General features: G+C 48.4%; 1 protein-coding gene across 1 annotated transcript in view; it reads right to left on the reverse strand.

Moving 5' to 3' along the window:
- The window catches only part of LOC116512977 (dihydropyrimidinase-related protein 1-like), a 33,123-nt gene extending 5,954 nt beyond the window's left edge, over nucleotides 1–27,169 (reverse strand). The window contains exons 1-13 of the mRNA XM_032223680.1: nucleotides 26,789–27,169; nucleotides 15,313–15,401; nucleotides 13,777–13,961; nucleotides 12,177–12,341; nucleotides 11,152–11,213; nucleotides 10,202–10,282; nucleotides 9,998–10,066; nucleotides 7,986–8,106; nucleotides 6,714–6,870; nucleotides 5,530–5,671; nucleotides 3,781–3,951; nucleotides 2,573–2,752; nucleotides 70–238 (exon numbers count right to left, since the gene is read on the reverse strand). Coding sequence (XP_032079571.1) covers nucleotides 70–238; nucleotides 2,573–2,752; nucleotides 3,781–3,951; nucleotides 5,530–5,671; nucleotides 6,714–6,870; nucleotides 7,986–8,106; nucleotides 9,998–10,066; nucleotides 10,202–10,282; nucleotides 11,152–11,213; nucleotides 12,177–12,341; nucleotides 13,777–13,961; nucleotides 15,313–15,401; nucleotides 26,789–27,169 — 1,972 coding nt within the window. The remainder of the gene's footprint in view (nucleotides 1–69; nucleotides 239–2,572; nucleotides 2,753–3,780; nucleotides 3,952–5,529; nucleotides 5,672–6,713; nucleotides 6,871–7,985; nucleotides 8,107–9,997; nucleotides 10,067–10,201; nucleotides 10,283–11,151; nucleotides 11,214–12,176; nucleotides 12,342–13,776; nucleotides 13,962–15,312; nucleotides 15,402–26,788) is intronic.
- Nucleotides 27,170–27,426: the final 257 nt, after the last annotated feature.

Raw genomic sequence — 27,426 nt, forward strand, 5'->3', positions numbered from 1 at the left:
CTAAATGTCTCATGCCGGGACCAATCTTTCCCGCGACCATTCTATTTCCAAATAGATTTCAGAAATCACCTGATAAACTGAAATTAGACTGATGGAGGTTTCTGATGGGCGGAGGCTGGTTTTTGGCAGGCGACGTTTTCGTTGAGGGGGCGGGGGTTGCATATTTCGCAGGAGTTGCTACAACTTCGTAGACCGGCCCGTCGTACATTCCTCGGGAAACACCCTGTAGTTCCGTTACCTGCAGGGCACAGAAAGAAACACCACATATATGCAGCACAACGCAGAGAGCAAGTGCAGATCTGTAACTTGGGGGAAACAAAACAGCCACTTCACAAACGGGTGGCGCAACATCGGAGAACAAACCCATCCGGATTAGATTCAGCAGTCTGTCTGCATTTAAAAGACAAAGCCCACTCTTTTGAAGATGGCAAAGTCCACATTTTGGACAGAGAGGACCGCTGGTTTGGAAGAGGGGTCAAAGAGGCCATCTGCGTCAAAACTGAACAGCCCTCTCTCAACAGAGGGGGAGGAATACAACATTGTCTATCTCCAGTCTACAACACAGACCCTTTCAGCAGTTCCAAGAAGGCTCCACACCCATTTGCACTTCTCAGGTGACCCTGAGGACAGAGATAAACTTCCAAGTGGCCTCAACGGCTCTCTAAATAGAATGCAAATGACCAGTTGTCTGCAAGGAGTACCAATCCTTCCCTCCAGTCAGAAGCGAAACGGCCACTCTTTTAAAGACAATAAAGTCCACATTTTGGACAGAGAGGACCGCTGGTTTGAAAGAGGGGTCGAAGAGGCCATCTGTGTCCAAATTGAATAGCCCTCTCTCAACAGAGGGGGTGGGGGATACCACATCATCCATCTCCAGTCTACAACACAGATCCTTTCAGCAGTTCCAAGAAGGCTCCACGCCCATTTGCCCCGCTCAGGTGACCCTGAGGACACAGCTAAAACTCCTAGCGGCCTTAACAACTTGCTCAGAGGATGCAAATGACCAGCTGTCTGCAAGGAGCATCAATCCTTCCATTCCCCACCATCCAAGTCAGAGCTGGAGAAGCTTCTTTGAATGAGAAGCGAAATGTCTTCAAAGCAAAAACCAGAAAGTCCAGTTGCCTCTTGAAGAAACACCTTTGGGACAACCATGACCCGGAGGACTGAGAATCTCCATAAACAAACATGTATTCATTCTCAGTGAAGAGGTGTTCACTTGTGTCTCTTTAACAACACAACTGCTTTGGCTTCTTACTCTCCTGTAGGCAGGGCAGGATTTTCCTATAGGCTAACTAGGCTTCAGCCTAGGGCCTCCAGATCAAGAGGGGTCTACATTCAAATTGTTAGCAAAATTAAAATTACACTATTCTAAAAACAGTGAACACTAAAACACTGAACCGAAAATAAGGAGAAATTCTACGCATATGACTAATAAACAAACATAAGAATGTATTGGTTAAGATCATTCCAGCGCCGCAGCAGTTGGGGAGCCCGCCCACATTCCCGGCACCGGCGGTCGGGCGAGAGGTGCGGCCGCTCCCAGTAGCCGCCCCATCGACACGGAGCCCACCAGCGGCCAGGCAGGTGATGGTGAGGGGGCCGAGCCGGGCAGCTGAGCGCAGCAGGGGAGGCGGCTGGCCTCGCTGCCTTTGCCGCAGAGCAGAGCCGCCCTCCATCGGGAGGCTAGCTATATATATTTATATATGTTGATATATATCACAGTAATTATGTATTTTATTGTCTCTCATGTAAACTTAAAAATGGGAGGTGAAAGGGCCTCATAAGTGGAATAGCCTAGGGCCTCTTTTCATCTAAATCCGGCCCTGCCTGTAGGTGATCCTAAATAAGTGAGAAGCAGAGTTCTGGACCTCAGGCCACTCAAATAGACCAAAGCTGTCAGTGTTATCCGATTGTGTCCAGGATATATCTCTTAAGAAGGAAGTATGCTATTCCCTTCTTAAGTACACATGTAAACTGGGTGAAGCAAGACTTAATAGCAGTAACTGAGAGAGGGATCTTGGAGTCTTAGTGCACAACCAGCTAAGTATGAGCCAGCAGTGTGCAGTGGCAGCCAAAAAAACCAATGCAATCCTAAGCTGCATTAACAGAGAGATACAATCAAGATCAAGTGAGGTGGTAATACCACTCTGTAAAGCCTTAGTAAGACCACACCTAGAGTACTGCGTCCAGTTTTGGTCACCACACTCATAAAAAAAGATGTTGAGACTCTAGAAAGAGTGCAGAAAAGAGCAACCAGGATGATGAGGGGACTGGAGACTAAAACATATAAAGAACGGTTGCAGGAACTGGGCCTGGCTAGTCTAGGGAAGAGAAGGACCAAGGGAGACAGGAGAGCATCTTCAAATATTTGAAGGGCTGCCGCAGAGAGGAGGGGGACAAGCTATTTTCCAAAGCCCCCCGAAGGCCAGACAAAGAACAATGGATGGAAACTGACCAAGGAGAGATTCAACCTGGAAATAAGGAGGAATTTTCTGATTGCACGTTGAGGACTACTTATAATTAATGAAAGTTGTGCAATATTAAAAGATGACAAGGAAGTGAGTAAACATACCTTATTCCTAGTTTTGATCCGTTGATAAAGATACTCTGGAAAGGAATTCCGCGGGATAAACGAGCCCGTTCCTTTCCTCACCGTGAGATTCCCATCCTCGAACACAACCTTCCCTTGGCTAATAACTATGTAGGGAGCCCCGCGGCATTCCATGCCTTCAAAAATGTTATATTCAACAACCTAAAGAATGACAACAATATATCATTATTCCTGAACATCTAGGCATGCTTTTCCTTGCATTAATTCATAGGCCCGTGTGAGGTTTTAATAACCACTAGGTCAAACTGCCGAATGTTTTTGATTCCGCTTCGGCCGAACTGATAGTGGTTTGACGGCCTGCGTCGCTGGAACCGGCAGTGACCCAGGCCTGCCACGCCCCCAAACCAGTCCTCCTATGGTGGTGCCATCTTGATTTTTTGGTTCTGCGCAATTTTAATTGGACAAATTTAATTTATTTTCATTTTTTTAACATTTTGTGCATGCGTGGGCATATTTATGTGCAAATGTGCACGGACGTGAGCGAAGTGAGCACACTCGCGTAAAATTTGCCCGTGCACTGAACCGGCATTAATGCCGTCAGCAACCCACACCTGCTCAGCTGCATTCAGGTTCCCGGACTCCACCCAGCAAGGGATTATGGGCTCAGTTAAAAGAGGATGATTTCAGTTTAAGTCCAATAAAGACTTTTAGTGTTTCATATTCTTCGCAGCATAGAAACCAAGGAATGGGATACCTAATTTTGTGGATAAGTTTGTGTGTTTCACTCCTTTCTAATCATGTAACACGTATGTTTAAACAAAAAAAAAACACAGACTGGAAAGAACAAAACAATCCTTTGCAAGTTCAATAAACCTTCCCTAATAATCCACTTCCATAATTCTTGTTGAACATTTTACTGGTTTGAAGAAAGAAAGGAAAAAAAAGATTTCATCATGAATCAAGATTTTAAAAGCTGAAGCCTTTAAACTTTCCTCCACAATTGTGTGAATGCTCCAACACTGGAAGTTTTTTAAGAAGAGATTAGACAATCATTTGTCTGGAATTTGTGCATGCATGTGCATTCCGGTTTGAGCACTTGGTGCTGAAAGAGTTCGCCATCACTGCTATAGGGCTTCCTGCCTGAGCAGGGGGTTGGACTGGAGGACCTCCAAGGCCCCTTCCAACCTTGTCCTTCTCAGCGTTCTATCAACCGAGGTGTTCCGGCTTACCGATTTATGGCTTTTGGCCGTGATCGTCTTCTCCTTGTCGGGATCCCAGATCACGAGGTCAGCATCGGACCCAACTTCAATCCTGCCTTTTCGCGGATACAGATTGAAGATTTTGGCAGCGTTAGAGCTAGTGATGGCAACAAACTGGTTCTCGTCCATTTTACCTGTAGACTAATCAGAAATTGAAGCTATAGTAACAGAGACACAGATCTATTTTTCTACAGTTTAGACCGCAGATGCTCAAACTACGCCCTGCGGGCCGGATACGGCCCGCCAATGCAAGGTATCCGGCCCGCAGAGTGGAGGGATTCAGCCCCGCCCCTCACCCCACCCCTCACCATCGGCCTTATCTTCCAGCAAGCAGCCACTCCAGCTGCACTTCTGCTTAGTCATTTCACTGGTTGAGCTGCACTTCTGAGCACGCCGCTGCTGCCGAAGGTAAGGCCGAAGCGGGAGGGGAAGGGCCAGCTGACTGAGGGAGTGATCTCGCCAGTGCAGTTACATGATCCAGGGCCAGTGGGTGAGTCGGGGAGGGGCAAGTGCCCTACATGGTATCGGACCTGGTTACCTGAGAGACCGCCTCCTGCCAATTACCTCCCTAAGGCCTATAGATTAGGTCTCCTCCGGATTCCATCTGCCGGTCAATGTCGGCTAACGATCTCCCCATTGAGATCCGGACCCTCACTACCCTTCCGGCCTTCTGCAAAGCGACCAAGACCTGGCTGTTCCGGCAGGCCTGGGGCTGTTGAATCGTCCAGCCCCACCCTCAGTTGTGAACGTTGTGTTTTTTTAAATGTTGTCTTGTTTTTGTATGTCCCTCCCTCCCCCCCTTTTTTTGTAAGCCGCCCTGAGTCTCTGAGAGTGGGCGGCATACAAATTCAATCAATCAATCAAGTACAGCAAGGACAAAGGCAAAATAGACTGCTAAATTGGCCACGCCCACCCAGTCACATGATTACCTAGCCACACCCATCCAGTTGAGGGACCGTGAATCGGCCCCCTGCTTAAAAAGTTGGATTAGATGGTGCATATTAATAAGGGTGAAATACTAGACCGTGACATTTGAAAATGTATGTGATTCCTCAGTACATGACATCTGATTCAACAAAACTTAATATCTGGGGCCTAAAGGACCCCACCATATTTGTAGAGAAGGAAAGGAATGATATTGTTGGAGACACAATTAGAATAACGCTGTCACCGCTTGGCTTTAGTAAAAGTTGTCAGTGTGTATGAGAGTTAGCGACTTGGCAGAGACATGGCAACGAGGCCCGCCAATGCATCGACTTGGCAACTGGGTCAGCCAATGAGGGCTGTTTGGAAACTGAAACAGTGTTTGCTGATTCAAGACCGCAAGGAGCCTGGCCGTGGCTTAGCTCTGTAGCTCTGCGTCTGTGCTGAGTCGGCTGCTCTGAACTGAAACTGAAACTGTTCTCTCCTCTTCTTGTGTCTGTTTGTATTTGCTACCACGTAGGAAAACCTGCTTTGGGTGTTGTATATTTACTTCATGTTATATTATATATAAAGAGAAGTTAACGAATCCTGCTGAATCAGTTACCTGTGTGTGCTTTCTGGATGCGATTGCTGCAACAAACTCTGAAAAAAGTATACCTTTCACTGCAAGCGGAATCGAGGGTCTTTCTTTCCTAAGTGCCCGAGCTGCAACAGGCCTGACACTGTGCATTTTTCTTTTGCTCCTCCCCTTTGTTCCCCCCTCCCCTTTTATCTTTCCTTATATATTCCACTCACAACACATTTATTCCAGACCACCGTCATTCTTTCTTCAATTCCATTAACCCCTTCTGGGATGAGCGTGAAGTTTTCCTTGCCCAGAGCCTTTTGGGCTGTGTTGTAAGTACAGTGGCCGCTTCCGGTCACTTGTAGGTCTCCACTGAAAGAAAAGAAAATACAGATAATACACATGTCACTTTTCGTTTCTCACAACGTACGAACACCATTGAGCCCAAAACTTAGGTTGTTAAGCGGAGACATTCCTTAAGGGAGCTTTGCCCCCTATTACGATTTTCCTTGCCACGTTTGTTCAGGGGAATCACTGCAATTGTTAAGTTAGGGCCATGATGGTGACACATGCAAGCACACACACATGCACACACACACACACACACACACACACACACACTGGAACTTCTGCCTCTTCTTGCTTAACTACCCGTGTAACCATGGAGTCACGACAGCCACCGAACTGCCAGAATCTGTCCTAACCGAGGCTTCCTGAGAGCATGAAGCAAACTCCTTGTCCTGACAAAAAACCCTTTTATTAATTTCCTGTGAGTTCTGCTCATTCACCTCCAGCAAAGTCTTTCAAAGGAGGATTTACGATCACAGACCTTCTCTGGCTTGGAGAGCTGCCAGGCGGATATCTGCAAAACTTGGCAAGGAGTCTCGGAGAGTCACAAACTAATGAAGCAAACTAATAGTCGCCTGCAAACTCCACTCCCCTTTTGCTCATCTTTTATTTCCTCTGGGAGGGGCCATTCATCGTCCACCTGTGGCCTTATTCCCAAGTCGACCCCTATTCTTTAGCTCTTCCCTTCGTCTGGCAACTCTGCGCATGCACACACTGGGAACAGGCTCCAGCTGTTTTTCTGCCTCATTGATGTCTGACTCCGAAGGCAGCTGATAACTGGCATACAGCCCTGGCCCCTTGTCTGCCTTCAACGCAGAGCCTTCATCTAAGCCTTCCCCAGACTCCAGGACTGGCCCGTGTTTCTCCCCAACCTCCTCACTGTCCGACTCTGCTGCCAGCTCTGCTGATGGGCCACAACAGAATCGCCCTCTCAAACTCATGCCCCCTGATAAAGACATCCCTTTGCCATGGTAAACCTGATTCCCAACTGCCCTTTTAGTATCTCCATAACATCTCCACCGTGATGGCTGATACCCATAGTTTGCCAGCATCTATCTTGTCTTACCAGGCTAGAAGTGAGGTCAGATGATCAGGCGTGGTAGGATCCAGACTCAGAGGCGGTGAGGTCACAAACGCTGCGGCCTTCGCCCAATTCTTGTTCCAATAATGAGTGCCATCGGTCCCCAGACTGGCTGTGATTGGCTCCCCAAATACCAGAGCACCTTGAGTAGACAAAAGACAGACCAGGGTGGATAAAAATCAATGGTGTTTTTTTTAAGAAATATCAGATTTTTAACAAATTTAAATCGGATTTCTTTTGCTTTTATCAAATTTATTTTAATCAAATGCTTTGTGATAGAACTAGGGATGGGTCTTGTGATGGGTCAGTGTGGGTCATATCTGGACAGGGTCTTATAATGGGGTCTTGTGATGGAGAGGTCATGGCAGATGAGGGTCATTGGGAGGTGAAGTGCTGGTTGATGTTGCGGCCCACCAACTGCCAGCAGAGCTCGCGGCAGACTCGGACGATGAGGAGGCTGGGGAGGAACTTGGGCCAGTGTTGGGGTCTGGGGAAGGTTCTGATGGATGCTCAGCATTGGCCACAGAGAGAGAGCCAGAGCCATCTGACATTTCCCAGCCATGGAAGAGGCAGCTGCCTTTGGAGGACGACATGAGTGAGGAGGAAGAACAGCTGGGGCCTGTTCCAGATGCGCGTATGCGCAGAGCAGTTAGGAGAGGAGAACAACGGAGGACAAGAAGTCAACTCGGGAAGCAAAGCACATGTGGATGCTGAATGGCCCCCTCTCTGGCTGGGGAATAAATAGAAGGAAAGGGAAGTGGTGGTCGTAGGAGACAACAGTTCGTATTTCTGAAGATTTTGCTCACTGTGTTTCATGCATCAAAGACTGCTTGCCAGAACTTAATTTGCAGCCTTTCGGCCTGGCAATGATCACAAGGAACTGATAATGTCTGTTAATCCTTGCAGGATTAACACCTGGACTTTTCGGTGGGTGAATGCCATTAATTCACAAGAGGGGTTTTTTCGTGACAAGGAGTTTGTTTCTTGCTTCTGCTAAGGCTGGGTCGGAACAGTTGGTGCGGGGCAATTCCATGGGTTGGTTGAAGGCTCCTGCCATCGCTGGTTGGCTGTATGGTTGATTTGAATTCTGAGGGGCTTGTAGGCTGGTTGTAGGTCAGTGTCTGTTGATGCAATTGCACATGGAGTGCCAGGCTTCAATCAAAGTTCTCTAACTCCCACCGCGTCCTTTTAACCCGAGACACACAGGGGCGTGAAAGAGAAATAGACTCATTCGTCAAGAAAATCTGAACCCCGTACCTTTTTTCCTAGCCAGCGAGATTACATCAGCCGCGCTCCTACTCATAACTTTAGTGATATAGACAGGACAGTTGATCCGACTAGCTATGGTGATGGCCCGGAATACGGCTTCTGCTTCCAGCTGAACGGCAAAGACAAAGGAAGACCAAGAGTCATTATTACCAGTAAGAACGTTCACATTGATTAATTAGCGTTGCTTGCTTGTTTCATTTCCATGGTGACCTGTTCTGACCCCCCTCGTTCCACACCAAAGCACACTCCGAGCCAGAGATAAATTACGGCATTTAATTAACAGACAGACAGGTCCTTGGCAGCAACCCGACATAGACAAGCTTGGGCAGCAATAAACACAGATAAGGCTTGGCAGCAATCCAGCCTGCCAAGCTCACAGTAATGTCCTCTGACATTCAATCCTGCGTTGACTGCTGCAAAGAGGGGCGTGTGCACAAGGAGTCTTTTTATAGTCTGGAGAGGAGCCTAATGACCACCAGCTGAGTGCAATTACCTCCTGTAACTGTGCAACTATTCCTGACGCCAAGTAGCTCTTTGATGGCGTGCATCCAGGAACAACTCACTACTGGCCTCTGGCTCACTCTCCCTTGTCTCCTCCCCACTGGTCCAAGGCTCAGGTGCCTCCTGGTGGCCAACCAGCCTCTCTGCACCCTGCTCGGAGTCAGAACCCTGTCCAGGGTCCTCCACATCCTCCAGAGCCGACTCATAGGGCCCCTCGCTGTCGGAATCTGGTGGCAGCTCCAACGGCTCCTGCTGGGCCACAACAGTGACCCATGTCAAGATAATGACTCTGGGGGTTTAACAGAGTCTTTCTCTCCAGATCTATTAACAAGCCCCCTTAATTTTCAGTGTTTGTTCACCTTCTCTGTAGTTTTTCATAGAAATAACAAGAGTCGGAAGGGACCTTGGAGGTCTTCTAGTCCAACCCAGGGGTGGGATTGAAAAATTTGAGCAATCAATTCTCTGCCTGTTTGCTGGGAGGGGGGGGCGGCATGGCCTTGAGGGGGCGTGGCCTTTTCTGCATTGATTTTCATGGAAATTCATGCGCAAAGGAGAAATTACAACATTGCACTTTTTGAACTGCAAATCTGAACTTCCTTTTATGTTGTCTTTGGAGATTCTCCGTCATCCAAGGTTGACCCAAAGGTTGTGTGTGTGTTTTTTTTTTCGAGAGGCAATGGGACTTTCTGGTTTTTCTTTGGAGACAAAGGCAGCATCCCAAGGGAAAAACCACTTAGACCCAAACTGAAGAACGTGGTAAATGCAGTACAATGCAGTGAGACATGTGCAGACTTGGGGGAAACAAAACAGCCACTTCACAAACGCGTGGCGCAACTTCGGAGAACAAACCCATCCGGACTAGATTCAGCAGTCCGTCTGCATTTAAAAGACAAAGCCCACTCTTTTGAAGATGGCAAAGTCCACATTTTGGACAGAGAGGACGGCTGGTTTGGAAGAGGGGTCAAAGAGGCCATCTACGTCAAAACTGAACAGCCCTTCCTCAACAGAAGGGGAGGAATACAACATTGTCTATCTCCAGTCTACAACACAGACCCTTTCAGCAGTTCCAAGAAGACTCCACACCCATTTGCACCACTCAGGTGACCCTGAGGACAGAGATAAACTTCCAAGCGGCCTCAACGGCTCTCTAAAAAGAATGCAAATGACCAGTTGTCTGCAAAGAATACCAATCCTTCCCTTCCCCACCATCCATCCTTTCAGCAGTTCCAAGAAGACTCCACACCCATTTGCACCACTCAGGTGACCCTGAGGACGGAGATAAACTTCCAAGTGGCCTCAACGGCTCTCTAAAAAGAATGCAAATGAACAGTTGTCTGCAAGGAGTACCAATCCTTCCCTTCCCCACCATCCAGTCAGAAGTGAAGCGTCTTCAAAGGAAAAAAAAAACCAGAAAGTCCAGTTTCCTCTTGGGGAAAAAAGCACCTTTGGGTTCCTTTTATGTTTCAGGTATTTCTGGAAGGCAATGCAGGAATCCTCACCTCCTCAGGTCGGCTCAAAGCGTGACCTTCTGGTCCTGTTATTCCCAATGCCAGCACCCTCTTTTGCTCCTGAAACAAAAGAGGCCACGGTGATTCCTTGGGTGGGGGATGCGGGGTAGAGATCCCCAAATCATAGGAAGCCAGTAGAGGCTTCCTGGGCATATCAGAACATACCATTTTCATTCATTAATTCATGTCTCTCACCTGAGCTATCAAATCCCCATTTTCTGCGTGGACCATGATAACGGCTCCGAGACTTTTCAGGAATGTAAATGCTTCGTAGAGCTGTGTGCAATTGACAGAGAGGAGGAGAGGAGGAAGAGAAGAAAAAGAGGAGGAGGAGGGGGAGGAGGAGGAGGAGGGGAAAGAGGAGGAGGAAGAGGAGAAAACGAGGAGGAAGAGGAGGAGAAGGAGAAGAGGTGGAGGAAGGAAGGAGGAGGAAGAGAAGAAAACAGGAGGGGGAAGGAGGAGGAAGAGGAGGCAACAAGGAGGAGGAGAGGAAGCAGGAGGAAGAGGAGGAGAAGAGGGTGGAGGAAGGAGGAGGAGGAAGTGGAGAAAACAAGGAGGAGGAGGAGGAAGAAGAGAAGAGGGAGGGAGGAGAAGGAAGGGGAGGAGGAGGAGCAGAAGAAGAGAGGAGGAAGAGAAGAAAACAAGGAGGAAGAGGAAGAAGAAGAGAAGAGGAAAAGGAGGAGGAAGGAAAGAGCAGAACAGCAAGAAGAAGAGTAAGGAGGAGGAGGAGGAGAAGAAGAGTGATTTTACATTCTTATTGTTCTCTCAGCTTCAGATAACATGAGATTTTGAAAAAGGCAAACTTCATCATGTATGTTCATTATCTCTTCACTCGCAGAATAGATCAAGTGACTGGCTCAGTTGAAAGACCCCACATGCTGGAAATAACAGTCCAAGCATTTGATTAAGCTCTACAGCCTCCATTAAAATCCCCCTGATCCTGTAACAGGACCCCAAAGAAAGCAGAAATCTAATTCGGGATAAAATGCGAGAGCGTCCAACTCAACTCACGAAGTAAAAAAAGGAGAGACAGCGAAACCAAAAATAAAACACGGGGTTTTTTTCCCCCTTCTCTCTATCCTAGTTAAAAATCAGACAGATCTAAGATTTCAAATCTCATTTTTTTTTTAAAAAAAGCTACGTACTTGGGAATCCGTCAATTGGTAGAGATCCTTGTAGCCCATGTAGACTTGGAAAGAATTGATACCTATTGAGATTTTAAAAAAAAAAGAAAGATGAATTCATTCACACACAACGTAGGTACTTCCTCCACTTATGACCACAAGAGAGCCCCAAATTTCGATTGCTAAGTGAAAGATTTGCAAAAGTTGAGTTTTTGCTCCCTCTGAACCACCTTTCTTGCCACCGTTGTTAAGTGAATCACTGCATTTGTTAATTCAGTAACACCAGTGGTGGTGTTCAAATAATTTAACAACTGGTTCTCTGCCCTAATGACCGGCTGGGTGGGCGTGGCCAGGAGGTGTGACAGGCAGCACTCCGGCTCCTGTACCTCCCTGGGAGCAAAAATGGGCCGCGGGGTGGGGAGGGGGAGTGCCACACACACACACACATACACACACTCAGTTTTGGGCCTAGTAGGCATTACTCCTGGAAGGTGCGGGGATAGGAAGGAATTTAACAACCGGTCCATCCAAACTGGCCCGAACCGGCTGAATCCTACCACTGAGTAACACTGTTGTTAAGTGAATCTCACTTCCCCCTTGACTTGGCGTGTCAGAAGGTCGCAAAAGGTGGTCACATCACCCGAGGACGCTGCAACTGTCATAAATACGAGCCAATTGCCGAGCGTCTGAATTTTGATCACGTGACTATGGGGGGAGCGCTACAATGTTGTAAGTGTGAAAAATGGTCATAAGTCCCATTTTTCAGCATCGTCGTATCTTTGAATGGTCACTAAATGCACTGTTGTCACTCAAGGCCCATCTGCATAAGGGGATTAGAACTACCTGGTGCCATAAACACAGATTTCAACCGACGATCCGCAGAGGGACTGTTTTATTTGGGGATTGATAAACTATCAGAGGCGGTTATTGATAAACAATAACAGAGATCAGCTATTTTTTTCCCTTAGGCAGCACATGTCCAAACGCTGAAGGGTGTAGTGAGCACACTCACAAATTGCTCTCCCCCAGAAACCCTTAGTACAAACCTTTGTCTTGCACCAGATTTTCAAGATCATCCTGGATCCCATCATACCAGTCGGTGATGTCCATGTGCAGAGAATAATCACAACAGGATTTGCTCTCTGCTGCCTCTTTCCATTTTGCAAACGCCGTTAATAAATTGGAGCCGGGCTCTGGAAGGATGTGATCAACTGCAAGAGAAAGAGAGAGAGAGAAAAAGAGAAAGAGAGAGACAGAGAAAGAGAAAGAGAGAGACAGAGAGAGAGAAAGAGAGACAGACAGAGACAGACAGACAGAGAAAGAGAAAGAGAGACAGACAGACAGAGAGAAATAGAGACAGAGAGAGAAAGAGAGATAGAGAGGGAGACAGAGAGAGACACAGAGAGAGAAAGAGAGACAGAGAGGGAGACCAAGAGAGAAAGAGAGAGAGACAGAGAGAAAGAGAGACAGAGAGAAAGAGAGACAGAAAGAGAGACAGACAGACAGAGAGAAAGAGAGACAGAGACAGAAAGAGAGAGAGACAGAGAGAGAGAGAGAGAGGGAAAGAGAGAAACAGAAATAGAGACAAAGGGTGATGGGATTAAGACACGATCCTCCAGGACATAATAGGATTATCTAGTAGTAGATTTCACTGAACTGCAAAAACTAAAGACATTGCATCAGCCAAACTTCAACCAAACCTTAACTCAGACAAACATGACCCTACATGGGAGTCTGATTGCAGCCAATAGAATACATTTCTTGCACAGGAACAGGAAGCTCAAGGGCAAAGCCCAAGAGAAGGTATAAATAACCCTCATTCTCAATCCCAAACCCATTTGGTTTGGCTTCATCATTAAACCCTCTTTCCAATCAGCCTCCATGTTTCCAGTGTCTTTCTCCCCACTTGGAACTCAACCAGATGGATATTTCTTCCAACAAACAAAACAACAACAATAACAACAACCAGAAAGTCTTTTGGGAAACCAGTTTTGGGGAAACCAGAGGATGGAGGATCTCTCTGGACATCCTGCTGTGGCCTGCCAAGGGCTGGTGAGGAGGTTGGGGAGGAACCTGGGCCAGTCCTGGGGGCTGAGGAAAGCTCAGACAAGGGCTCTGCATCGGAGGCAGAGAGGGAGTTAGAGAGCAGTGAGGCAGAAGAACAGCTGGAGCCTGTTCCCAGTGTGCGCATGCGCAGAGCTGCCAGAAGACAAGAACAACTAAGACAGCAGGGTCGACTTGGGAATAAAGCCAGACCTTGAAGGTGATTGGCCCTTCCCATAGGAAACAAAAAAGGAGTGAACGGGGAAGGGGATTTTGCAGGAAACAATTTGTACCTTCAGTCGTTTCAAGAGTGGAAAGTTCTGTTTGTGACTATAAGACACTCTGTGCCGAGTTTGGCCTTGCCCTGCGCTTGGAAACTAGTTATCTGGCAGCTCTCCAAGCGAGATAAGGTTCGTGTGGATAAACATTCCTATGAAAGACTGTTTGCTAAGCCTGGCTGACTGTGAATGAAAGGAATTCACAGTCGTGTAAATAAAAGGGGTTTTGCCGGGACCAAGAGTCTGCTTCATGCTTTCTAAGGAAGTTTCTGGGTCAGAACACATCCCTGTAGAGAGGTTGAATCTCAACTACGCCAATACTTACTGACGGTGGTCGTGCCTCCGGTCAACGCAGCCTTCGTTCCTTGATAAAAGTCATCAGCTACCGTTACGCCTTGAACAGATTTCTGCAGAGAACTGTTGCTGTCAATACCACCTGGAAGGATCATGAGGCCGGTTGCCTCGATGGTTTTCGGGCTTCCGGTAACAACCAGATTCTGTCCAATTTGTCTAACGGGAAGAAAGCAGGGCTGCTTACTCTTTTATCGAGGGAGGCCCTCAAACATCTCAAATGTACATTTTACCCTTTAAATCAGGGATGTCAAACTCGATTTCATTGAGGGCCTCTGTTGCAGCCCACGAGGCTCAGACGATGGGGAGGTTGGGGAGGAACTTGGGCCAGTCCTGGAGTCTGGGGAAGGCTCTGATGAGGGCTCTGCGTCAGAGGCAGAGAGGGGGCCAGAGCTGACCTATATTTCCCAGCCACTGGAGTGGCAGCTGACCTTGGAGTCAGAGATGAGTGTGGAGGAGGAACAGGCCTCAGATGCGCGTATGCGCAGAGCTGTTAGGAGAGGAGAACAACGGAGGACAAGGAATCGACCCGGGAAGCAAATCACACATGGATGTTGAACAGCCCCTCCCTGTCTGGGGAATAAATAGAAGGAAAAGGGGAATGGTGGTCGTAGGAGACAACAGTTTGTATTTCTGAAGATTTTGCTCATTGTGTTTCGTGCATCAAAGACTGCTTGCCAGAACTTAATTTGCAGTCTTTCAGCTACAACCTTTTGGCCTGGCAATTATCACAAGGAACTGATGAGGTCTGTACTGCAGTTAACTCCTTGCAGGACTAACGCCTGGCTGAATGCCATTAATTCAGAAGAGGGAAATATAAGAGGGGTTTTTCGTGATAAGGAGTCTGTTTCTTGCTTCTGCTAAGGCTGGGTCAGAACAGCCTTATCAGGGTTGTGTCGACCTTGGGGCGCACAGGGTGTGGCCAGCTCGACGTCACTCGTGTCGGGAGTGCCTGTGGCAGCCCAAGCTCAGTTTTCGGCTGCAACCGCCTCCTGCAACCCTCTACTAGCGAAAACCGAGGTCCCGTGTGCGGCCCTCGCAAGCTCTTTTTCAACTGGGATGACCTGCAACCTACTTCCAGTAAAATCCCTCACCCTCCCAAGTTCTGTTTTTGCTGGCAGAGGCACCATGGGCAGGTCCTTCACAGTTTCCGGAGCAGCCCTGTGGGCCAGATCCAGCCCCCGGGCCTTAGGTTTGACACCCCTGCCTTAAGGGGTCACCTGCCCCTGTGCGAGGTTCAGCAGAGCAGTCATAAGGGTGGAAAATGGCCATAAGTCGGCTTTTTTCAATACCGTGGTAACTCTGAATGGTCACTAAATGAATTGTTGTAATTCGAGGACTACCTTTGATCGTTTAACCTTACAGCTGCCCACTTTTTGCCTCCCTATGTGTCATCTTTTTAATCCGAGCAATTACCAAACCAAGTTAGTCCAAAACATCCTAAATAAAAGAAGCCGCATCTTTTGCATCAAACGAAGGCCGGAATAAATTTCAGGGTTCCAACACTAACTTGATAAGCCCGTCTTCCACGTAGACATCGGCGTAGAAGGAGTGGTCATCGTTGATAATTCGTCCGTTCTTGATGAATAAACCATCGCCCTGAATGGACAAATAAAAAGAAAACGGTGAGGATAACGTTAAAAAAATTAAGATCGTACGATCTTGTAGCCCGACGTCAGGATCTAAAAGGAGTGACCGGTAGTGGAAATTTTGAGCAGTTTGGAGAACCGGCAAATACCAACACTGGTGGGCCCCGCCCTCCCATTCCCGTCGTTCCCTGTCCTATATTCCCTTGTTTTTTAGCTCAGCTGATTCGCGCAGGAGAGTGGATTGCTGCACCTCAGCAAAGCTAAAAACACAGCTCAGCTTACCAGTGCTGACACCGAGGGCGGTCTTTGCTGTGCACACAACGCATGTTCTCATAGAACTGGTAGGAAAAGATTTGGAATCCCACAACTGATTATGGGTTTAAAGAATTGTGGGTTTTTTCATAATGGTGGAGCAGAATTCCTCCTTCCGTGCATACCACACACCTCTTCGATATGGCTCCTGAAGCGAAATCCTTCCGTTTCTGAATTGGAAGAAGACACGGGAGGTATAATAACTTCAGAGCCGGACACTCTGGGACAGGGGTGTCTAACCTTGGCAACTCGTGGACTTCAATTCCCAGAATTCCCCACCCAGTCGGCTGGGGAATTCTGGGAGTTGATCTTAAAGTTCCTAAGTTGGAAAACTTTGCTCTAAGACAGGAGTGAGGAAAAAATGGCCCCTTTATGACTTGTGGACTTCAACTCCCAGAATTCCCCAGTCAGCCATGCTGTCCCCTCTGCTAAGAAAATTCTAGAAAGATCTAAATTGGCCCTCAAGCTGACTCAAACTAGGCTATGAATCAGAGAAGACGAGCAGGCTTCATCTGATAAAAACGAGGAAAGGCTTGCATTAAAGTTCAGCCCCGGCTGAACTACCCACAACAATCACACGCTTTTTAGTCCTGCTGCCTCCCTCGATGCCCGGCCTGGTTCTTTGTGTCAAAGGAATTCCTGACAGTCCTCATTATCGTCTGTCATCCGTCAGTCTTGCGATAAATTCTGACTCAGTACCTCCGAGCTGGAGGCTCCGAAGCAGAGAATGGCTTTCAAAGCATCCTTGGGGGGAAACCATGTGGTTCTTTCATGCGCAGTCAGGCAGGGAATTTGACCCAAATAAGGCTTTCAGCATCCAACTGAAGTAGGCCTTCCATTAACCCTGATGGTTTGGAGGTTCTTTGGTGTGTTTCGGTGTTGTCATATAACTCCTTGTGTAGAGGTGGCGGTCACCCATGGCCCAGTGCATAACAGGGCATACGCAGCCACGCTGAACCACACAGGAAAAAACAAACTCCATAACATCCTGATAGTACATAACATAACATCCTGATAGTTCACTCTAGATGTGCCTTACCCAACGACGCCCAGGATTTGACCATATATAGACAGAACTTCCCTGAGCATAGATTAGCAATTGTAGTTTGACAGGCTGTCTTAAATCACATGCTGATTGCTCCTCCTGCCTTTGTCCTATCTCAATAAAAGGGGCTTCCAGACCCCAATCTGGGTCGCCTCATCTCGAGAAAGCTCGTGTCCGTGTCTTTTCTCAACATTGGCCTCATGAGCGAACCACGGGTACATCACATTTCGGACCCTTCAAGTCATTGTCGAGTGCTGTTGTGGCCCGCCAGTGGAGCTGACAGCAGATTCGACAGTTCAGCCGAACCGGTAGTGGTCTAGAAGCAGCAGCAACCAATGCCTGCCATGCCCCCGAACCGGATCTCCTACGGCGGCGCCATCTTGATTTTTGGTTCTGTGGATGCACAGAAAAATTTATGCGGGCACCGAGCCGGCAGGAATGCCAGCAGCAACTCACCCCTAACCTACCTACTCAAAAAGACAATTCTCACGTCTGACCAAAATTCACCAGGCGAACCATAGCTAGCACCTTCTATTATTCCTCAGGCGTTGTTGGTCTCACAGTCAACCATATGTTCATGATTTAAGCCCCAGAGCTCACCGTAACAGCATTGCCAAAAAGGCATTAAGCGTTTGTTAACCTAATTTTGCGAAGCTTCTTCTCCGGTAACGCTGTACTGCAAATAGGGCATACAAAACCTTTGCCAGACCAATCCTCGAATACAGCTCGTCTGTCTGGAATCCACACTGTATTTCGGACGTTAATACAATTGAAGAGAGTCCAGAGGTATTTCACGGGAAGATCCCTCCACTCCTCTACTCACAACAGAATCCCTGATGCCACCAGGCTCGAAATTCTGGGTTTGGACAACCTAGAACTGCACCACCTACGGTCCGATCTAAGTGTAGTACACAAAATTGTCTGCTACAACATCCTACCTGTCAACGACTTCTTCTTCAGCTTCAACCTCAATAACACACGGGCAAACAATCGATACAAACTCAAGGTAAACCTGCTCCAAACTCGATTGCAGGAAATACGACTTCAGCCACAGAGTGGTCAACGCCTGGAATGCTCTACCTGATTCCGTTGTTACATCATCAAACCCCCATAACTTTAACCTTAAACTGTCTACCGTGGACCTCACCCCATTCCTAAGAGGTCCGTAAAGGGGGCGTGCATAAGCGCACCAGCGTGCCTGCCTTCCCTCTCCCACTGTCCCCATTTATTTGTACTCATTTCCTTTGTTCATGTCCATGTTCATACTTATACCTGTTATCTCGTACCTGTTTGACAAACCAAATAAATAAATAAATAAGGTTTGCGTATCAATCCCTTTCCAAGAATTTGGGATAGGTAGATGTGGATGTTGGGCGGTGTTAGGTGTACCCTCACAGGATGTAAGCTGCGCCAAGCCAAGCTGCCTTTTGCAATTGACTGATGGTGAACACTGATTATGAATGTGTCAGCCCAGATGGTGTTTAAGAGCAGCACAGTCTTGGACTGGTTAAAAACTCCACAGTTCTAGTCCTAAAGAAAGACGTAAGAGCTCTTAAGGTAACATCTGAACATATAGGAAGTTCCGAGCAAGTGGGTTGTTGCTGTTGTTGTTGTTTTGCTGCAAAAGTCAGAATATTCAGGTCTGATAAGTTCAGGATTTCCACGTATCTAAGGGGCGCGGTGGCTCAGTGGCTAAGACGCCGAGCTTGTCAATCAGAAAGGTCAGCAGTTCAGCGGTTCGAATCCCTAGCACCGCATAACGGAGTGAGCTCCCGTGACTTGTCCCAGCTTCTGCCAACCTGGCAGTTCGAAAGCACTTAAAAATGCAAGTAGAAAAATAGGAGCCACCTTTGGTGGGAAGGAAAGGGCGTTCCGTGCGCCTTTGACATTGAGCCATGCCAGCCACATGAACACGGAGACGTCTTCGGACAGCGCTGGCCCTTTGGCTTTGAAATGGAGATGAGCAGCGCCCCCTAGAGTCAGGAACGACTAGCATATATGTGCGAAGGGAAACTTTATCTTTAAGCAACTCTTCGTGTATTGCTCCAAGGGCTCCTCTTATTGGTAAATCATTAGTTTCTTCCTCCATAATTGCTCAAATTCAATTTGGAAATCACGATATTTCATTATTATTTTTTTCAGTTGTTTCTCTTCAACTCGTGCATCACCTGGCATTGCCATATCAATGAAACTAAAATATCAATGTCTCTCTCTCTTTCTTTCTCTCTGTCTCTCTCTCTCTTTCTCTCTGTGTGTCTCTCTTTCTCTCTCTCTCTTTCTCTCTTTCTGTCTGCCTTTCTCCTCTCTCTGTGTGTCTCTCTTTCTCTGTGTGTTTGTCTCTATCTCTCTCTGTCTGTCTCTTTCTCTGTCTCTCTTTTTCTGTCGGTCTCTTTCTCTCTCTCTCTCTTTCCCTCTCTGTCTCTCTCTCTCTCTCTTTGTCGGTCTCTCTCTTTCTCTCTCTGTCCCTCTCTCTTTCTCTCTCTCTCTCTCTCTGTCTCTGTCTTTCTTTCTCTGTCTCTTTCTCTCTGTGTGTCTCTGTCTTTCTTTCTCTGTCTCTTTCTCTCTCTGTGTGTCCCTTTCTCTAACTCTCCCTCTCTTTCTGTCTCTCTCTCTCTCTTTCTCTGTCTCTCTCTCTGTCTCTCTATCTGTGTGTGTGTCTCCATCTCTCTCTTGTCTCCGTCTTTTTCTGTCTCTCTGCCTCTTTGACTCACTCATACAAACACACACCACACTACTGTAAAATAACCATTCCCCCCCCCACTCGATCCATCTCGTCAAGACCCCCTCCTCCCTTCCATCCAGTCTTCCCAGCTCTCCGCTCAACAAATAGTGGCGGTTTGCCCCCCCCCCAAAAAAAACCCGGCGAAACCCTGTTTTCTAAGCTCTCCAATCAAGGCAGGTTCGAAACCTGCTTAAAGGCAAAATAAGGAAGAACAAATGAAAATAAAAAGGCCCGCAACCTTTTTTTTCTGAGCATAATCGGCGGGCGGGGGGGGGGGGGATCGCTCCGGGCATCTTTCTAACATTTGGAGAAACAGAAAATCGCCCGAGGTCCCAAGCCTTCTCCCCAAAGGCGGATTTCAAAATAAAGGAGGATATTTGCAGCTAAAGGTGGACCTGAAGGAACATCCTTGATGCTTTCCGGGATGGGTTTAGAGACGTTTCTTGGCCCAAAGTAGGGAAGAGCATCAGGGCTCGGTCCCCTATTCCGTTCCTGACCCGGGAAGAAGGTGAGATGCTCGGATCAAAGCCTTCCTCCTTCTCTACCCGCCTTCCATCATCGCCTTCCCACCGGTTCCCACGGCCGCGCCCGCTTCCCCTTCCCCTGGCGGAGCCAAGCAGGCAGGCAGACAAAGCCAGTCTCGGCTAGAGACCCCCACCACCCCTTTCCGTCTCTCCCAGTCCACCGAAGACCACCGCCACGCTGCTCACCTGCCGGGGAAGCCCCTCAGGGTCCGGGGCACGAGCCATGCCGCGGGTGGGAGAGTGGGCAGGGGAGAGGCGGCAGGCGCCCCTTCCCAACGATGAAGCGAGGGGCTGGGCAGTGTGGGGGGGGCGCACTGGCGACCCCGCCCTGCGCAGCCCAGGAAGCGGAAAAGGCTGTGCCCCCCTTCTCCTGCCCCCTCCCCTGCTCGTTCTCCCGGATGGGTTTGCCCCCCCACCCACCTTGGGCATTTCGGGGGGGGGCTTCCCTCGCCTACCCTCCCTTCCTTGCCGCCCCAGACCCCTCCCCAGGCGCTGCACCTGCTCTTGCAGAAGGGCCCCTCCCGCAGGGATAGGAAGAGAAGGTGGGAAGGGGAAGACGAAGAGGAGTAGGGGAGAAGCAAGGAAAGAAGGAAAGGGAAAGGAGAGGAAGGCTGGATGGGAAAGGAAGAGAAGGAGAGAGGGTGGAAAGGGGAAGAGGAAGAGAGGAGTAGGGGAGAGGCAGGGGAAGAAGGAAAGGGAAAGGAGAGGAAGGCTGGATGGGAAAGGAAGAGAAGGAGAGAGGGTGGAAAGGGGAAGAGGAAGAGAGGAGTAGGGGAGAGGCAGGGGAAGAAGGAAAGGGAAAGGAGAGGAAGGATGGATGGGAAAGGAAGAGAAGGAGAGAGGATGGGAAGGGGAAGAGGAAGAGAGGAGTAGGGGAGAGGAAGGGGAAGAAAGAAAGGGAAAGAAGGCTGGATGGGATAGAAAGAGAAGGAGAGAAGGAGGGAAGGGGAAGAGGAAGAGAGGAGTAGGGGAGAGGAAGGGGAAGAAGGAAAGGGAAAGGAGAGGAGGAAGGAAGGAAGTAGAGAAGGGAGGTGGGAGAAACGGAGGGAAACATAGGGTGGGGAGAACATAATAACAGGTGGATGGGATACTAAGCAAAGCAATCTCGAATGGTTACTGTTTACAAAAAGAAAAAGAAAAACAGGAGGGTCCCTCCAGCAAGGGGCTTGCCCCGCGACCCTCCCCTTCCCCCCCACCAACCCCCAGGCATGAGATAGACAAAAAATATCACCATAGAAAACAGGAGATATACAAAAATTATCACCATAGAAAAAATGAAACATACAAAAAATATCACCATAGAAAAAATGAAACATACAAAAATTATCACCATAGAAAAAACGAAACATACAAAAATTATCACCATAGGAAAACGAGGTATACAAAAATTATCACCATGTCAATCAATACTTTAATTGGATAACCTTTGGCATGAATTAAGGCCTTACAACGTCTTCCCATGGAGTGAACCAAGTCTTTTAGTTCTGCAGCTGTTATAGTGTGAAACCAAGATTGAATGATGGCTTCTTTTAACTGGGTTTTACTCCTGGCTATATTCGGCTATAGCTTTTCACAGAATACAGACAATTGAACAAACGTTGTTGCACTACATTCTTGATTAAATTCTCTTTCCATTGACATATAATTTTATGGTACTACTCCAAAACAAAAGTGGTGGTATTAGCCATCAAAACTCCAAAATACACTTTTTCCAAAAGGTTTCCACAATTTTGGCCACTACTGTATATATCTGATTTTACACATACTAAACATAACCAGAATTGAATTTGCGCAGCAATGGAAAAACAATGAGATTCCATCAGGTGAGAATGTAATTAAGAAAATATTAGAATGTGCAGAAATGGATAGATTAACACTTACTATTAAGGATAAAGAAGATATTGAATATTTTTGGATATGGGAGCAGAGGTTAGAAAGGAGGAGACATATAAAGAAGAAATATTAATGTGGAGAGTTGTTAAAGAAGATGTTAAGTATTATTGTTATATTATTATTATGTGGTTAATCTTTGGTGAGATTCACAGCCTTTTGGGGCTGGTTGGTAGCTCAACAGCTCGAGTCCTAACCAAGGACCTAGGAACGGTTAAGGTAACGTTGGAGGATATAAGCTGTTCCAAGTAGGGCGGTTGTTTGTAGAATCAGAATGTTCAAGTCTGATAAATTTAAAATTTCCAAATAGCGAGGTAGCCCTTTGGGTATTGCTCCAAGGGCTCCAATTACAATCGGGACAACACACGATTTCTTTTTCCACAGTCGCTCAACTTCAATTTGCAAGTCCCGGTACTTTGTGATTTTTTTCTTGCTGCTTATCTTCAATTCGTGTATCTCCGGGTATTGCAATGTCGATGAACCATACTTTTTTTCGTTTCAACTATTGTTATATCAGGCGTGTTGTGGGCCAAGTGCCTGTCAGTCTGGATTCTGAAGTCCCACAAGATCTTGACTTTCTCATTCTCTAAAACCTTCTCAACCTGATGTTCCCAGTGGTTTTTGCTGTAGTCAAATCCAAACGTTTGGCACAATTTCCAGTGAATGATCTTAATCACGCGGTCATGGCGTTGTAGGTAGTCAGTTTGTGAAATTTTGCTGCACCCCCTGATCAAGTGGTCAACTGTCTCGTCTTTCTCATTGCAGAGGCGACATTTGCTGTTGGTGGGAACATGTTGAATTTTTGCCTTCATGCAGTTTGTGGCTAAGGCTTGTTCTTGAGCTGCCAAAATAAAGCCTTCTGTTTCTATATTATTATTGTTATTGTTACTGTTATTATTATTATTATTATTATTATGTTATCAATATTATTGCGATGAATGCTACAAAAAACATGTGGATTAAGATAAAGGTAATGTAAAAGTTCCCCTCCCCATGCGCCTTTGGCGTTGAGTCATGCCAGCCACATGACCACGGAGACGTCTTCGCACAGCGCTGGCTCTTCGGCTTTGAAACGGAGATGAGCAGTGCCCACTAGAGTCAGGAACGACTAGCACATATGTACGAGGGGAAACTTTTATCTTTAATTTGATCACTGCAGTGGCTGGATTCACACACAGCACAAGGAGCCGCCCTTTACCTGTTTACTACAGGCAGTCCTTGACTTACGACGGTTCACTTAGTGACCGTTCAAAGTTGCAACGGCACTGGAACAAGGGACTTATATCCGTGTTTCGCGCTTACGACCACTGCAGGCCACGGGATTTACATTCAGATGCTTGACAAGTGACTCACATTTACGACGGTCGCAGAGTCCCCGTGTGTGTGTGTGTGTGTGTCACGTGATTCCCCTTTTGCGATCTTTCCAAGACGCAGAGTCCAGATTCACTTAACAACCGCGCTACTAATCGAACAACCGCAGCGATTCGCTTAAGACACGTGGCAAGGAAGGTCGTGAAAACGGGACGAAACTTACTTTGTAAACGTCTCGCTTAACAAACATTTTGGGTGGTATCGGCAGTCGCAAGTCGAGAACTACCTGTATTAGGTGTCCGCTAATCCTCTAGCCCTACGGTTTTCCCAGTGAGTCCAGCTTGCTCAGCTTAATAAAGTTAGTAAGACCCAAATTACTTCTTGTTCTTCGAAATTTGGGACTGCGGCAGGGGAGAATTCCGGTCGCCGTTACTACTGGTTCGGTAGTAAGAACTTTTGCCTGCCCTCGGCAGACGCACTCTCCGAGCACGTGCACATTTTCATTTAAAACGATCTGCGCACGCGCAGGTTAAAAAACAAATACAAACTACATTTTTTTAAATGAAGATTGTTCTGCGCATGTGCAGAACAGAAAATCAAGATGGCGCCACCAAACATAAAACCGGCATCCTCCGGAGTTACGACCTATTCGTCTGAACCAGACCGAATAGGTAGGAACCCACCTCTGGACTGAGGCCCCAAATTTAGGTCATGGGGGGAGGGCTTGACTGGGGTTCAAGCCCTCTACTTCCAGATTCTCCATTTGCCCCCAAAGGAAGAAACCAAGCCCCGTGATCCACGGATCATGCATTTTTCCGCGTGGAGGAGCAGAAATGGGAGGGGGGCAAGTGAGAAGAATATGATTCCTATTTTAACAGAGAAAATTTTGAAAATGGATGAAATCAGAGGTTTCTTTTTTTTTTCCCCTCCCCCTGTAGGGTTATGACAATGTATCATCTGGACGGTTCTTAGAACTGTGGTTACACATGACTGCAAACTTCAGCAATTCTTTGCTTGTCAGCAATTCTTTGCTGTTTCAGTGTTCCCATGTTGTAATATAGTTCCTTGTGTAGGCGTGGCGGTCACCCATGGCCCAGTGGATAACGGGCCATGCGCAGCCACGATGAACCACATAGGAGAAAACAAACTCCTACATAACATAACATCCTGATAGTGCTCCATGACATCCTGATAGTTCATAACATAACATTCTGAGATGTGCCCTACCAATGACGCCCAGGATTTGACCATATATAGATGGAACTTCCCTGAGCAGTAGATTAGAAATTGTAGTTTTACAGGCTGTCTTTAATCACCTGCTGATTGCTGAGTGCTCCTCCTGCCTTTGTCCTATCTCAATAAAAGGGGCTCTCAGACCCCCAATCTGGGTCGCTCCATCCCGAGAAAGATCGTGTCCTGTCTTTTCTCCACATTGGCCTCATGGACAAACCACGTTCGTCCATGCCACATTCCCAGGCATGAACAAGGACACGGGATGAGACAATGTATGACCTGTAACATTTACTGCTTTGAATGTATAACATTTGATTCTTTCCTTGTGTGTGAGGACACGCACATTCTCACGAACACCAATGATGTAATTACTAACCAATTACCGTGCCTTGGAGACTTGCTATCCAATAATGTAATAACACGTAAAGTAGGTGAGAACTAGGAAACTGCAAAGATATAAAACTCCTGCCTGATGCTCTATAAAGTTGCTGTTGATTCTGATGCTGATCAGTAAACTTCTGTTGATTTTGCTATCTGTGAATTGGTTTACTTTTCACTCCCCTTCAGCCTCGGGAGCCAAATGCAACATCCCCCTTTTGGGCCTAATGGAAAAAGATCTGGAGAAAAAAATTGGAGCTTTGACACTATAGATGTTGATAATATTGTACGCACAAAAATGGAAGGAGGCTTTGATTCCCACCACGGACGAATGGCTGCAGAAGGCTGATGGAGTTGATTGAAATGGCAAAACTAACCATTTTGATTAAAGAAAAGAGCAGACTTTGGTCTCTGCATGGAAACCATTTCTGAACTTCGCGCTTGATATGGAAAAGAATCAAAGTTGGGTTTGGGGTTTTACCGGTTAGATTGACAGATCTTTAAAGAAATGGCATGTTCATATTATTATCAAAATACCAAAAAGTCGTGATTTGATGTTAATGCCTTATTTTACTGCAAAACAGAGAGTCAGAAGACAATGTTCCTTTTTCTTTTTTTCTTGTCCTTCCTCACTTCTCTTCCCTCTCTACCGTTCTCCTATTTACTTTTGTATTCTGTACCATCTTATAACTCAATAAAAATGTTAAACCAGGAGGAGGAGGGGGGAGGGGGATGAGAAGAGGAAGAGGGGGAGGAGGGAGGGGAGTAAGAATGAGAAGGTGGAGGAGGCAGAGGAGAAGGAGGAAGAAGATGAAGGGAGAGAAGGGAGAGGAGAAGAAGAGGAAGAAGAGGAGGAGGAAGATGGGAAGGAGGAGGAGGAGGAGGAGGAGGAGGGAGGGAAGGAAGAATGAGAAGGTGGAGGAGGAGGCAGAGAAGAGGAGAAGGAGGAAGAAGATGAAGGGAGAGAAGGGAGAGGAGAAGAAGAGGAAGAAGAGGAGGAGGAGGAAGATGGGAAGAAGAGGAAGAGGAGGAGGAGGGAGGGAAGGAAGAATGAGAAGGTGGAGGAGGAGGCAGAGAAGAGAAGGAGGAAGAAGATGAAGGGAGAGAAGGGAGAGGAGAAGATGAGGAAGAAGAGGAGGAGGAGGAAGATGGGAAGAAGAGGAAGAGGAGGAGGAGGGAGGGAAGGAAGAATGAGAAGGTGGAGGAGGAGGCAGAGAAGGGGAGAAGGAGGAAGAAGAAGATGAAGGAAGAGGAGGGAGTGGAGAAGAAGAAGAGGAGGAGGGAGGAGAAGGAGAGGAAGGGGAAGGAGGGAAAGAAGAAGAAGAGGAAGAGGGGGGAGGGAAGAAGAAGAAGAGGAGGGAAGAGGGAGGGGAGGAAGGAGGAGGTGGAGAAGAGGAGGAGGAGGAGAAGAGGAGGAGGAGGAGGGAGGGGAGGAAGGAGGAGGAAGAGGAGAAGAAGAAGAGGAGGAGGAGGAAGAAGAAGAAGGGGAAGGAGGAGGGGGTAGAGTAGAAGAAGAGGGGGAAGGAGGGAGGTGGAGGAAGGAGGAGGAGAGGAGGAAGCAGCAGCCAGACAAGGGGGGAGTTTCTGCCCATCCAGCTGCAAAAAATAGGGCAGTTTTGCCCATCACCATCTGGCCAGCTCCGAAGCCCCCCAGGATTACACCGGGGGGGGGGGCTGCGTTTGATACCAACACGGGAGATGGGGGAGGGGTGGGAAAGTAGGGGGCGGGTGGGGAAGAGGGGGGAGGGGAAGGCCTGGGGGAGGGGAAGAGCTGAGGGGAAGGGAGGGGGAAAGGGGGGAAGGGAGGGGAAGAGGGGACTAAGGAGGGGAAGACCTGGGGGGGTCCGTGGAGAAAGCGCCCCCTGGCAAAGAGGGGGATCCCTCCCCTAGGGGCCCTTCCTCCAGAGCCCCACCCAAAAACCCCGGCCCAGAGAGACCCCCTCCCCATTCCCAGGTCCTCCGAGCCCTCCACCCGCCCTTACCTGCCGCCCTTGGGGTCCCGGCCGGGGCTGCTGGGCCAGCGGGGCGGGGAGCTGGAGGCAGAGAGGCCGGCTGGGCTGGCTCTCCCCCCCGGGCGAGCTGAGGCCGGAGCCGCCCCCTTCACAGCCGGCCTGGTCGAGGAGCTCGGGCCGGCTGGCGCTGCGCGGGGTGCGGGCTCCCTTCTGGCCGACGCTGTAGGCCTGGAAGTCGAGGGTCTTGTTCTCGAAGGCGCCCTCCACCGCCGCGAACATCCCGCCGTACTTCTGCCGGGGCGTCTGGGCCGCCGTGCCGGGACGTGCCAGGTAGACCGGTAGGTCCTCCGCCGACGCCTCCTCCTCCCCGGCCTCGCCGCTCCGGCCGCCCAGACGCTGCCGCCCGGCCATCCTCCGCGCCCTCCGGCCGCTCCGGGGACGGGGACCATGCAAATGCGCCCGCGGGCGGGGGGGAAGAGGGGGAGATGACGAGCGCAGCCGCGGCGGGGGTTGCTGGCTGGCTGGGGGGCTGGGAGCCGGGATGGGGGACGGAGGGGGGGGCAGGGGGATGGGCTGGCAGAGGGCTGCCTGGCTGGGGAACTGGGGGGCGGATTACCTGAGGGCTGGGAGATTGGGGGGCGGGGGCTGGGAGCTGGCTGGCTGGGGAA

The sequence above is a fragment of the Thamnophis elegans genome, chromosome 9 (genome assembly GCF_009769535.1).
Source record: "Thamnophis elegans isolate rThaEle1 chromosome 9, rThaEle1.pri, whole genome shotgun sequence".
In the NCBI taxonomy this organism is placed as follows: Eukaryota; Metazoa; Chordata; class Lepidosauria; order Squamata; family Colubridae; genus Thamnophis; species Thamnophis elegans.